Source organism: Suricata suricatta, chromosome 8 (assembly GCF_006229205.1).
Source record: "Suricata suricatta isolate VVHF042 chromosome 8, meerkat_22Aug2017_6uvM2_HiC, whole genome shotgun sequence".
In the NCBI taxonomy this organism is placed as follows: Eukaryota; Metazoa; Chordata; class Mammalia; order Carnivora; family Herpestidae; genus Suricata; species Suricata suricatta.
The window spans coordinates 1,522,131-1,531,811 of record NC_043707.1 but is presented as its reverse complement, the minus strand read 5'-3'; the positions used below and the strand labels follow the sequence as shown (position 1 = coordinate 1,531,811).

Below are 9,681 nucleotides of genomic sequence, written 5' to 3'. Positions count from 1 at the left end.
TGGGGGAGGGGCAGAGAAGGGTTCTCAGGCTGAGGAACCGCACACAGTGGCCAGAGGGTAAGAACAAGAGCCACAGTTCTGCCCACCATCCTCGGGAAGTTCCCCCTGCTACATACACACACACACCGGTGTGCCTGTACCAGGGTCCCTTCTGCACCCAGAGCTACCTTGGCCCAACAGAGTCCCAGGATGGCCCAGGAGACAGAGGAGTTTGAAAGTGACAAGGCAGAAGCCCTTCCCTATATTCTGGAGACCAGTGGCTGGGCAGCACCTTGGCCCTCCCAAGGAGACTGTGCCTACCTGTGCTGGGCACGTCCATTAAATATTACCCACCCCCCATTCCTCTCTCTTGGCCTGGGTCCCTCTCGCTTGTGCCCCTGCTCATCCCAGGCAGAGATGAAATGTACTGAGGACTTTGGCCTCTGACCTCTGGCTTGTGATCAGTGCTCACAGAAGCTGTTCCCAGGAGCTGACCTCCGCAGTGTCCCTCTGCCCCTCCCTCCGTCTTTCTCCTCCTAGCATCTAGCCAGCCCTAGCAGGAGGACCCCTTCCCCCAACCAGCCAAAAATGACAACAGAAAACCAGTTCTGCTTTGTTGTGGCTCTGAGTACACTTTATCTGCAGCAACCCCAGGGTGCTCTGGCTATTTTACAGATCAGGAAACTGAGTTCTAAAGAGGAACGAGACCCAGGCTAGGTTCCCCAGCTCCTCTCAGGACAGGGCTATGAGAAGCCAAGTTCACTCTTTACCGGAGCGCTTCCAGAGCCTCAGATACAGGAAGACAGCTGAGCTGCAGGCCCCCCCAGCCGGCGAGCCCCTGCACATACCTGGTCCCCGGGATTCAGGCTTAGCCAGCTCAGGCAGCTCCCCATGGGGGCAGAGGCGCGCTCCGCTCGGGCTCGGTGCTTGCTGCTCCTTCTTCCCTCTCCAGTGCCCTCGGCCTGGGCTCCCGGCCTCCGCCCAAGTGCCCGCCTCCTGCCCTCCTCCAGGCAGCCTCCTGGGCCGCAGCCCCTTGGGTGTCCACACCCCAGCTACTGCCCCTTAGGCCAAAGCTGCATGGCTGCCTCCCCACCCCCACCTCTAAGTTCCTGGCTGATGCTGCCATAGGCATCCATGTGCTTTCCTGTCCACAGGCTGCCTGTGTGGCCTCCCTGGATCCAACCTGGTGCTGCTGCTCTTGGTGGCTGTGAGGATGGGTGTGGCAGTGCCCTCTACTGTATCCAGTCCCTGATGGGGCTTACGAGTCACCCAGAGCAACCAGGACCAGTGAGGAACTGCTAGGCTGTAGCTTGGGGCCACACTGAAGTCTAGGGAGGTGGCTGGATGGGAACCCCCAGGCTGGGGGCAGAGGAGGTAGGAGCCCGTGATCCTCCGGGTCAGGAGGCTTGGAGATCCCCTCTCCCCACCCCCCATAGGACAGACTCCCAGGATCAGCCACAGGCCCTCACTGCCCCCTGCAGCCCAGGACCCCACCAGTGAGTGAACATGGACGGGAACACACCACCACTGGAGGCAGGTGGAATCAGAGGTGTGTGGTCACAGCCAGGGGCCAGAACACTGCTTCACAGGGGAACAAAGGAGCCCAAAGCAAAAAAGGAGCTGAGGAAGTACCAAGGAAGGTAACAGAGTAACAAAGGCAACATCATAGAATTAATAAAGGGGGTGGGTAACAGCCGCAGAGAAGAACCCCAGGTAAATTCCAAAGGGGGAGCAGGAATGGGGGAGAGGAAGAATGGGGGCCCGACAGCAGAAGCCGGGAAGGAGAACCCAGCTGCTCTCCTGGCAAACTCTCCTATGCTCTTCTCCCAGCCTCTGGCTGAGATATAAGAGCGAGGCAGAGAAACAAGCCAAGGGAACAGCATGGACAAAGGCTCAGAAGAGCAGCCCGGAAGATGCTCAGGGGCTCTAAGCTGTTTGAGGTCGCCGGGGAATGGACCAGAGGAAGCAATCAGCGAGGCTGGCAGCAGGCGGGAGGCCAGGTGGGAGGTGATCCCCACGACACGACGCCCTCATCCTACACCTGCCACCTTGCCACATAGGCCTTGCGGCAGGGGAGAACGTAGACCTTTCTCGGGGCTTCCCTCCCTTGGCTGCCAGAGGGTCCATCTGGTGGGTGGGCTGGCCCCGGGCTCCCCTGGCGGGGAGACGGCTTTCCTCCGAGCTCTGGCTACCTCCCAGCCGCAACACCCCCAGAGGTGGGTGGAGCCTGGGCCTGGACGGGGACTCCGGGGTGTGGCAGTGGGCTGAGGCCTGGTCCCGAGCCATCTGTGGGGTGGAGCCATTAGTCTGACGCCCCGGTAATGGCCCAGAGCTTCCCGGGCCGGCGCCTCCTCCCTAATGGGCATTAATGGCCCCACGGGATGACAGGACCTCTCTTATGGCCTCCTCCCGCGGACTACACGCCAGGCTTCTCTTCAGAGCTCGAAACTGGACCAGGCAGGGGACGAGCGCGACGGAAACTGTGACGAGAACGAGAGACCCGGAGATGAGAGGCGGAGAGAAGGGGAGAACCGCGACGACCACCGAGGGAGGCAGCGCAGGACCCCGCCCACCCGCTCAGGCCCCGCCCACGCCCGGCTCCGAGGGAGTCGGAAGCCCGCGAGAGCAGCCGCGCAGCGCCACCTGCCGGATGTCGGTGGGATTGCTTCCTCCGAGGAGCTGGCCCAGGCCCCGCCCCTCTGGCTCGGACTTGGCTCACCCTTGCCAAGTTGGGTGGAGATTAGAATGGGACCGGCGCCCTAGGGCTCCTTGCACTGCAGGGGCACAGCAGTACACGTAGATGGTAGGCAGGGAACCTGGGCCTCTGCCAAGTCCCTAATCGGCACCGCTCTTTCACCTTGGACCTGACACCAACCTCTCTGGAATGGGGTACCTCTAGGCAAGATGACATCGAGGGTCTCACCAAGTGTTCCAGCACTTGTGACCAAACATATCCAGGCCACTTGGCACCAGGCACTGGTGCTTACTGGGGAAACATCACTTAGATCCAAGGGTGAGCCCAGGACTGGCACAGCCCTTGAGGAGGGCATTTGGCCTGAGGCCCCGGAGTCCTTCCTCAGGGTGGACCATGGGGCTGTTCTGAAATCTGCCCAGAGCTCCTGCCGTGTGAGGGAGGGAAGGGAGCATGAGACTGGGGGACAGGGCAGCCCTGGACTTTGTGCACGTGGCACATGGATTTTGGGCCATCAGTGGGGGAGAGCCCTTGAGGTGTTTTGCACCAGAAGTGATAAGGTCAGGACACGCATGTTGTGAAAGATGTAAGTTTGGCAGGACCAGGAGAAGATATGGAGTGCAGAGTGTGTTGACCTGAGGAGTCAAGTTGCCAACCCTTCCCTCAGTGCAGATCCTGGTATCAGAGTCAGTAAATTCAGGGGGTGGTCGAGACCCCTGACTTTGGCTCAGTTCATGATATTGGGGTCATGATCTCACGTAGAGATATTGGGCTCTGCGCTGACAACTCTGCTTTGGATTCTGTGTCTCCCTCTCTGTATCCCTCTCCTACTCTCTCTCTCAAAAATAAACATTAAAAATTTTTTTTAATTCAGGGAGGGGTTAATAAACTATTTAAAAAATAAATAAATAAATTCAGGGAGGGGTTGGCAAGAATGGGAGGGTGTAGTAAAAAGGAATGCCCAACGGGCGCCTGGGGGCTCAGCTGGTTAAGCGTCCAGCTTCTGGCTTCGGCTCAGGTCATGATCTCATGGTGCATGGGTTCGAGCCCCGCGTCGGGCTCTGTGCTGACAGAGCCTGGAGCCTGCTTTGGATTCTGTGTCTCCCTCTCTCTTTGACCCTCCCCTGCACGCGCTGTCTCTGTCTCTCAAAAATTAAAAAAAAAAAAAAAAAAGAAGAATGCCCACATTAGGGGACCGCATGGGGAGGATGCACCCAGGAGATGAGAAGGAATTGCCAGTAAGGAGAAAGGGGGGTTTCCAGAGGCCAAGGGGAGTGTGGGGGCCGGTTCCAGGTGGGCTTCTCGAAGTTAGCTGGCCTGACAGGCACGGGACACCCCTTCTCCATTCCTTGCTGGGTGCCCCAAGGGAAGACTGTGCCACATGGCCAGGGGAGGGCTCCAGGGGGAGACAGCATCAGTGCACAGCAAACAGGCACTTTGAGGTCCTGTCCAGGACAGCTGTGGGCATCAGAGCCCAAACTGAAGAGGGCTGACAAGGGAGCAGTAGGCTGGAGGAGAGCAGGGGCTCTAAGGGGGCCCAGGTGGAGGGAGACCCTTACTCAAGATGGCAGCACACATTTACATGGAGCCAATACCTGGGAATGCGGAGGGGATCAGAGAGGGAAGAGTCTCTGAGGAGCCAAGGGGCCCCTCCTCCCTAGCAGGAGAGCATGGCCTAAAGAAGTGGTACAAAGGAGATCGTGGGTGACATGAATCCAGGAGATGGCGGGAAGGCTCGGTGGGCTGCCAGGTCTTCAGGTCCTTTGAGAAAGACATTCTCAAGTGGCCTGGCCAGGGGCCACAGTGAGGGGGCACTCTGCAGGGCTCCCAGGAGGCTGGTAGGGTATGAGTGCCTGCTCTCTTTCTGGCGGATGGCAGCAGGACCCCGGGGCTGACTTGCACCTACCTCCCACGAGACCTCTCCCCTCCTGTGGGACGTGGGGACCTGGTCTGATGACCCCACCCCCAAATAGGAGGGCAGCACTGGCAGAGACAGGAGAAGAGGACCTAGGCCCCAGCAAGGTCTCTGCCTCTGGGCCCCCGTCTGTTTCCCAAGCAGTTACGGATGGATGGGGTTAGGAGGGGGCTCCTGATATGTGCCAGAGCGTGGGTGCAGCTGTTTGTGCCCTAAAGCTAGATGCCAAGTACACATCACAGAGGAAAGGGGTCACACATGGGGGCACATGAACCAGGCAAATTTATTGACCAGAGCTGTCCATGGAGGACTAATCGACTCTGCCTGGATCAGGAGAAGGGGCGTTGCCAGCAGGCGCTGCGCTCAGGATAGCCCTGGAGAGCGGTGGGGTCCCGCGAACGCGGTGCGCTGGGCAGACCGTCGCTGAACAGGAGACTCTCTGAAGGCTCTGGAAAGAACAGAGGAGGACCTCGAGGACAGGACGGCCCCCCACCCAACACATTCCGCCCCCAAGGCTGGAAAGAGCAAGACGCTCCAGGTAAAGCCTTTCTCCCTAAGAAGTGAGCGACAGGAAAGTCGTAGGGTGCCTCGTGGGAACACGAGCTCCCGCCTCGGATCTCCCCTCGTACCTGGCCTGCTCCGCGGAGGTCCGGGAACCGGCGCCCAGCCCTGGCTCCAGCTCCGGCGCGGCCGCGCGGGCGCGCCAGCTCCAAGGCGCACTGACCCGGCGCCCGGCGCAGGAGTGCCTGCGTCCTGGCCCCAACAGTTCGCGAACCTCAGAGGGCAGCAGAAGAGCAGCGCGGGGGTCGGGCGCCGCAGGGAGGGTGTCTCCGGCAGATGGCCACTCCGGGGACGCGCCCAGGCCCTGGGTGTCCGAGGCCAGGGCTCCGGCAGCGGGGCGCAGCGCGCGGCGATGCATGTAGGGCGAACGGCGCAGCCCCATGAGCAAGCCCGCGGCGCGGCCCACCGTGTGGTAGCGGGGACTCGCCACGTGCTTGTACCAGGCGCCAGCGGGCAGCGACAGCATCAGCAGCAGCAGCAATGCGCGCACCGGCCGGCCCGCAGGGCCCCGCACCCCGGTGCCCCGCGCCAGGGTGTTCGTGCAGACGGCCGCCCGGCGGGGCAGGCCAGGAGGAAAAGAACTGGGTGCCGGCGCCCTGCAGTACTGCGTGTCGGGGAGCAGAGCGCCGGTGGATCCAACTATAACTGCTCGCCGGCCCCGCCCCTGCTCCCGGCGGTACCGCAGGGCTCCCACAGGAGGGAGAAGCGGGGCCCAGGCTGCTGTGGCAGGGACGTGGGTGGGTGATCAGAGCCCCTTCTCTGAACGAGTGGGCCTTCAGCTAGAACTCATCTTGACCTTCTGCAGGCGGAGCCCCTGTTCACCCCCACACGGGCTGCTCGGTTCCTCCTCCCCCCAAGGACAATGGGGTCCCCCCTTAAGCCGAGCTTTTGCAGGTTGGGCACCAGTAGAGGAAAGACTGGGAGGCTGGAAGAGCCCTCTGCGTCATTCGAGAACCCTCCTGTCCTCACCTACACAGCTGTTCAATCTGTCCCCTGCCCCGTCCTGTCCTTTCCCACCCTCACTTCCGCCCACCACCCCATTTCCCAGCGGCAGCTGGATGCTTGCAGCCACAAGTCCTCTGAGCTGGTTAGTGGTTCCCTACGGCTTTCAGATTCAAAAGGAAGCGTCTCTCATCCCGCAGTCCTGGCTTGGGCAGGATGAGGCCCTGTGGCCCTCCAGCCTTTCTGGTCGTGACCCTTCCCCCCACCCCAAGACCACTCTCTCTGGCCAGTCTCGTTCCTTCTGCCTTACCCCGCAACCTGTGATTCTGCCCACCTCGGCACTGCTGTGCCTGGGACATCGTTCCCTTCCTTCCCAACCTGGCCAACGCCTACTCCTCATTCAGGGTCCTGTTTCCACGGCCCTCGGGAGACTAGTGCCCCCGAATGCTCCTCTGTGACTGTGTGGGTTTAACAGCCCCTTCCAGAGGGCAGAGCCTGACCCACTTGTGTCCAAGCCCCAGCCCAGGAAGGATGCAACCCTCAGAAGAATCCAGCCTCACCGCCCCCGCCTCCTCCCGCCCAGCAACCACACTCATGGAGCACCTAGATCCCAGCCACCAGGGACCCTGAAATGTCTTATTTTGATCTCCTAACAATGCCACAAAGGTAGAATGAATGTTTTTAGGTGTGTTTATGTGGTCTACACACCTAGCGTAGAGCCCAAGGTGGGGCTTGAACTCAGGACCCTGAGATTAAGACCTGAGCTGGGATCGAGAGACAGACCCTTAGCCGACTGAGCCACCCGGCGCCCCAAAGAGTTTACTTTTTTAAGTACTCTCTACCCCCAATGTGGGGCTCAAACTCACAACAAGATCAAGAGTCACACGCTGCACTGACTGAGCCAGTCAGGTGCCTTCTGGTGAGACAACTGTGGACCCAGGAAAGGGGCCAGTGAGGAAAGCGGAGGCGCCAGGAAGAGGGTTTTGTTCAGATCACCTGCGGGTAAACAGTGGGGCGAGGGGGCTCCAATCTAGACCCCCAGCCTGACCGCCCCAGGCTGGGGCCTGAGCTGAAGTTCTCCACGGAAACTCCGCGGCCCCTCACCCTCTGCCTGTCTCTTCAGCAAAAGGGAAAGGGTGACTCTGGGAGCTGAAGGGAACAAAGTTGGGGCCCGTTCTTCCTCCCAGGTCTCCATGCCGAGGGGCCGCCGAGGGGCCGGGGGTGCACAGGATTGCACCTGCCCAAGGCAGGAGGGGCCCACGCGGTTCCGGTGAGCTCTGGGGGCGGTCAGAAGCAGCAGCAGCCCTCTCCACGGGGCCCTGGGGCCCAGTGTGCCCTCTTGGTGATGGTGGATGTGCAGGAAGCGTGTGCGCCTCAGCCGCTCCTGTCTGCTTCTTCATTTGCAAACTGGGAGCGATAATGGCCCCTCATCAGCCTGCTGTGAGCATGAATCAGGCGTGGGTGTTGGCACCATGCCTGGCACACAGTAGCTGCTAAAAAAATGGTCGTGCAGGGGTGCCTGGGGGGCTCAGTCACTTAAGCATCCGACTTTGGCTCAGATCAGTCTCAGAGTTCATGAGTTTGAGCCCCACATCAGGCTTTGGGCTGACAACTCAGAGCCTGACGCCTGCTTCGGATTCTGTGTCTCCCTCTCTCTCTGCCCCCCCCTGTTCGTGCTCTGTCTCTTTCTATCAAAAATAAATAAAAACATTGAAAAGTTTTAAAAATTAAAATTAAAAAATGGTTGTGGCTACTGCCTCTTGCTGCTGCTGTCCCAGAGGCTGACCAGCCTCCTCAACTGTTGGTAAAAACGGCTGAAGGAAGGGTGACGGGGCAGGGCCGGTGGGGTAGCGGGTGCAGAGGGAGCCGTGGGCGCACCCGGAGGACCACAGGGACCAGGGAGCCTCGTGGAAAGCAGCCTCCGCCCCCCACCCCTGGCCCCTTAAGGGGCCTGGAGAGCTGCCTGAAGTGTGCAGTGGGTGGGAACTGCAGGCGGCCAGGGTCCCCTGACACCGCACAGCCTCCCTGCTAAGGGTACTTGGGGGCCCATGGAGCCCCCCGGGATCACAGGGGGGCGTCAGCATAGGATGGCTTGGAGCTAGGCGGTCCTGGGGCTCCATGGCGGTTGTTAGAACATGAAGTCCGGCTATGAGTACCAGCACAACGCTCCAAAACACGGCCCTGAAGACGGAGGAATGTACCCTGCACCAGGATGTTCGGTGTAACCCCTGCCACCCGTCCTGCCTGTTCGTGGCTGTGAAGCCGAGAAGGAAACCGTCACGGTGGGAAAAAGGGACGAAGGCCAGCTGGAGAGGAAGAGGGGCTCCTGTCAGGTGCAGCTGTGCGGAAGGCCTGGGGTGAGGGAGCCCAGGGCCAGGTGGGGGCGCAGAGCACACAGTAGTCCTGGGGACTCCCAGTTTAGGGTGCAGAAGAGGGCTCTGTGCCCTGCCCAGGCCTGAACCCCGGGACCCAGCCACAAAGGACTCTGCCTCGTGTCCCCCACCAGGGGTCTGGAGCCAAAGCTGCACCACGGGAAGAGGGGAGGAGGTGACGGGCCCATGGCAGGGAGAGCTGACTCTCCTTTGTGGGGCTTGCCTCTCCCTCCATCCACCCAACCTCCTCCTAGAAACCAAGGGAATACAGCTTTGCCCTGTTTCCGAGCTACTTTCCTGCCACCAGGCTGCACGCTCCGTGAGCCACGACCACGTCTCCCTCACACTCGGCCTCAACACTGGGCACGGAACCCGGCCCCAGTAAGGACTCCAACCTAAGGATGCAGGGATGGAGCAAATTTCTGTTTTGCCTTTTTTTTTTTTAATGTTTTATGTATTTATTTTCAGAGAGAGACAGAGAGTGTTAGCTGAGGAGGGACACGCAGAGGCAGACACAGAATTTGAAGCAGGCTCCAGGCTCCGAGCTGTCAGCACAGAGCCCGACACGGGGCTTGAAACCGTGACACCCGAGATCATGACCTGAGCCGAAGCTGGACATTCCAGCAACTGAGCCACCCAGGCGCCCATCTTATTGTTTTCAGTTACTAATGTCCATTGAGGTAATTTACACTGTTAAACACTAGTAGGGAAGAAAGATTAAAAGTGTCCCCAAGGCACCAGTCCACGGCCTGGAGCCGCTCTGCAGAGGCACCTGCCTACGAGTCCTTCAGCGGCCATTTCTAGCTTTCCCCTCTATTTAAAAATCATAAACTTAAATGCTATTATTCTAAAAATCAGTGGGTTTTTTTGTTTGTTTTGGGAGAGAGAGAGAACACACGAGCGGGTGAGAGGGACACAGGGAGAGGGACTCCCAAGCAGGCTCGTAGCCCAGCATGGAGCCCAACATGGGGCTCAAACCCACGACTCTGGGATCACGACCAGAGCAGAAATCGAGTCAAGCGCGGGACCGAGGAAACCACCAGGCACCCTCAGCGATCTTTTCAAGGCGGCAGAACATACTTCAAGTGTGTTTGCTAGGTATGCATAGGACTGTGTGCCCACAGCCCAGGGCAAAATGGAAAAGCCTTCAGCTCCCCAGGGAGCTCCCTTGACCCCCCCTCCCAGCCAGAAGCCCCCGAGCGTAACTGATGGCCGCACCA

At 59.9% G+C, this 9,681-nt stretch overlaps 1 protein-coding gene across 1 annotated transcript; it reads right to left on the bottom strand.

The window, feature by feature from the left end:
• Positions 1-4,845: 4,845 nt before the first annotated feature.
• NPW (neuropeptide W) lies at positions 4,846-5,892 on the bottom strand (the record flags this gene model as incomplete). The annotated part of the gene is made up of 2 exons (XM_029949415.1): positions 4,846-5,034; positions 5,216-5,892. Coding segments are annotated over 2 exons (762 nt in total), but the record flags the coding sequence as incomplete, so codon positions are not given.
• Positions 5,893-9,681: the final 3,789 nt, after the last annotated feature.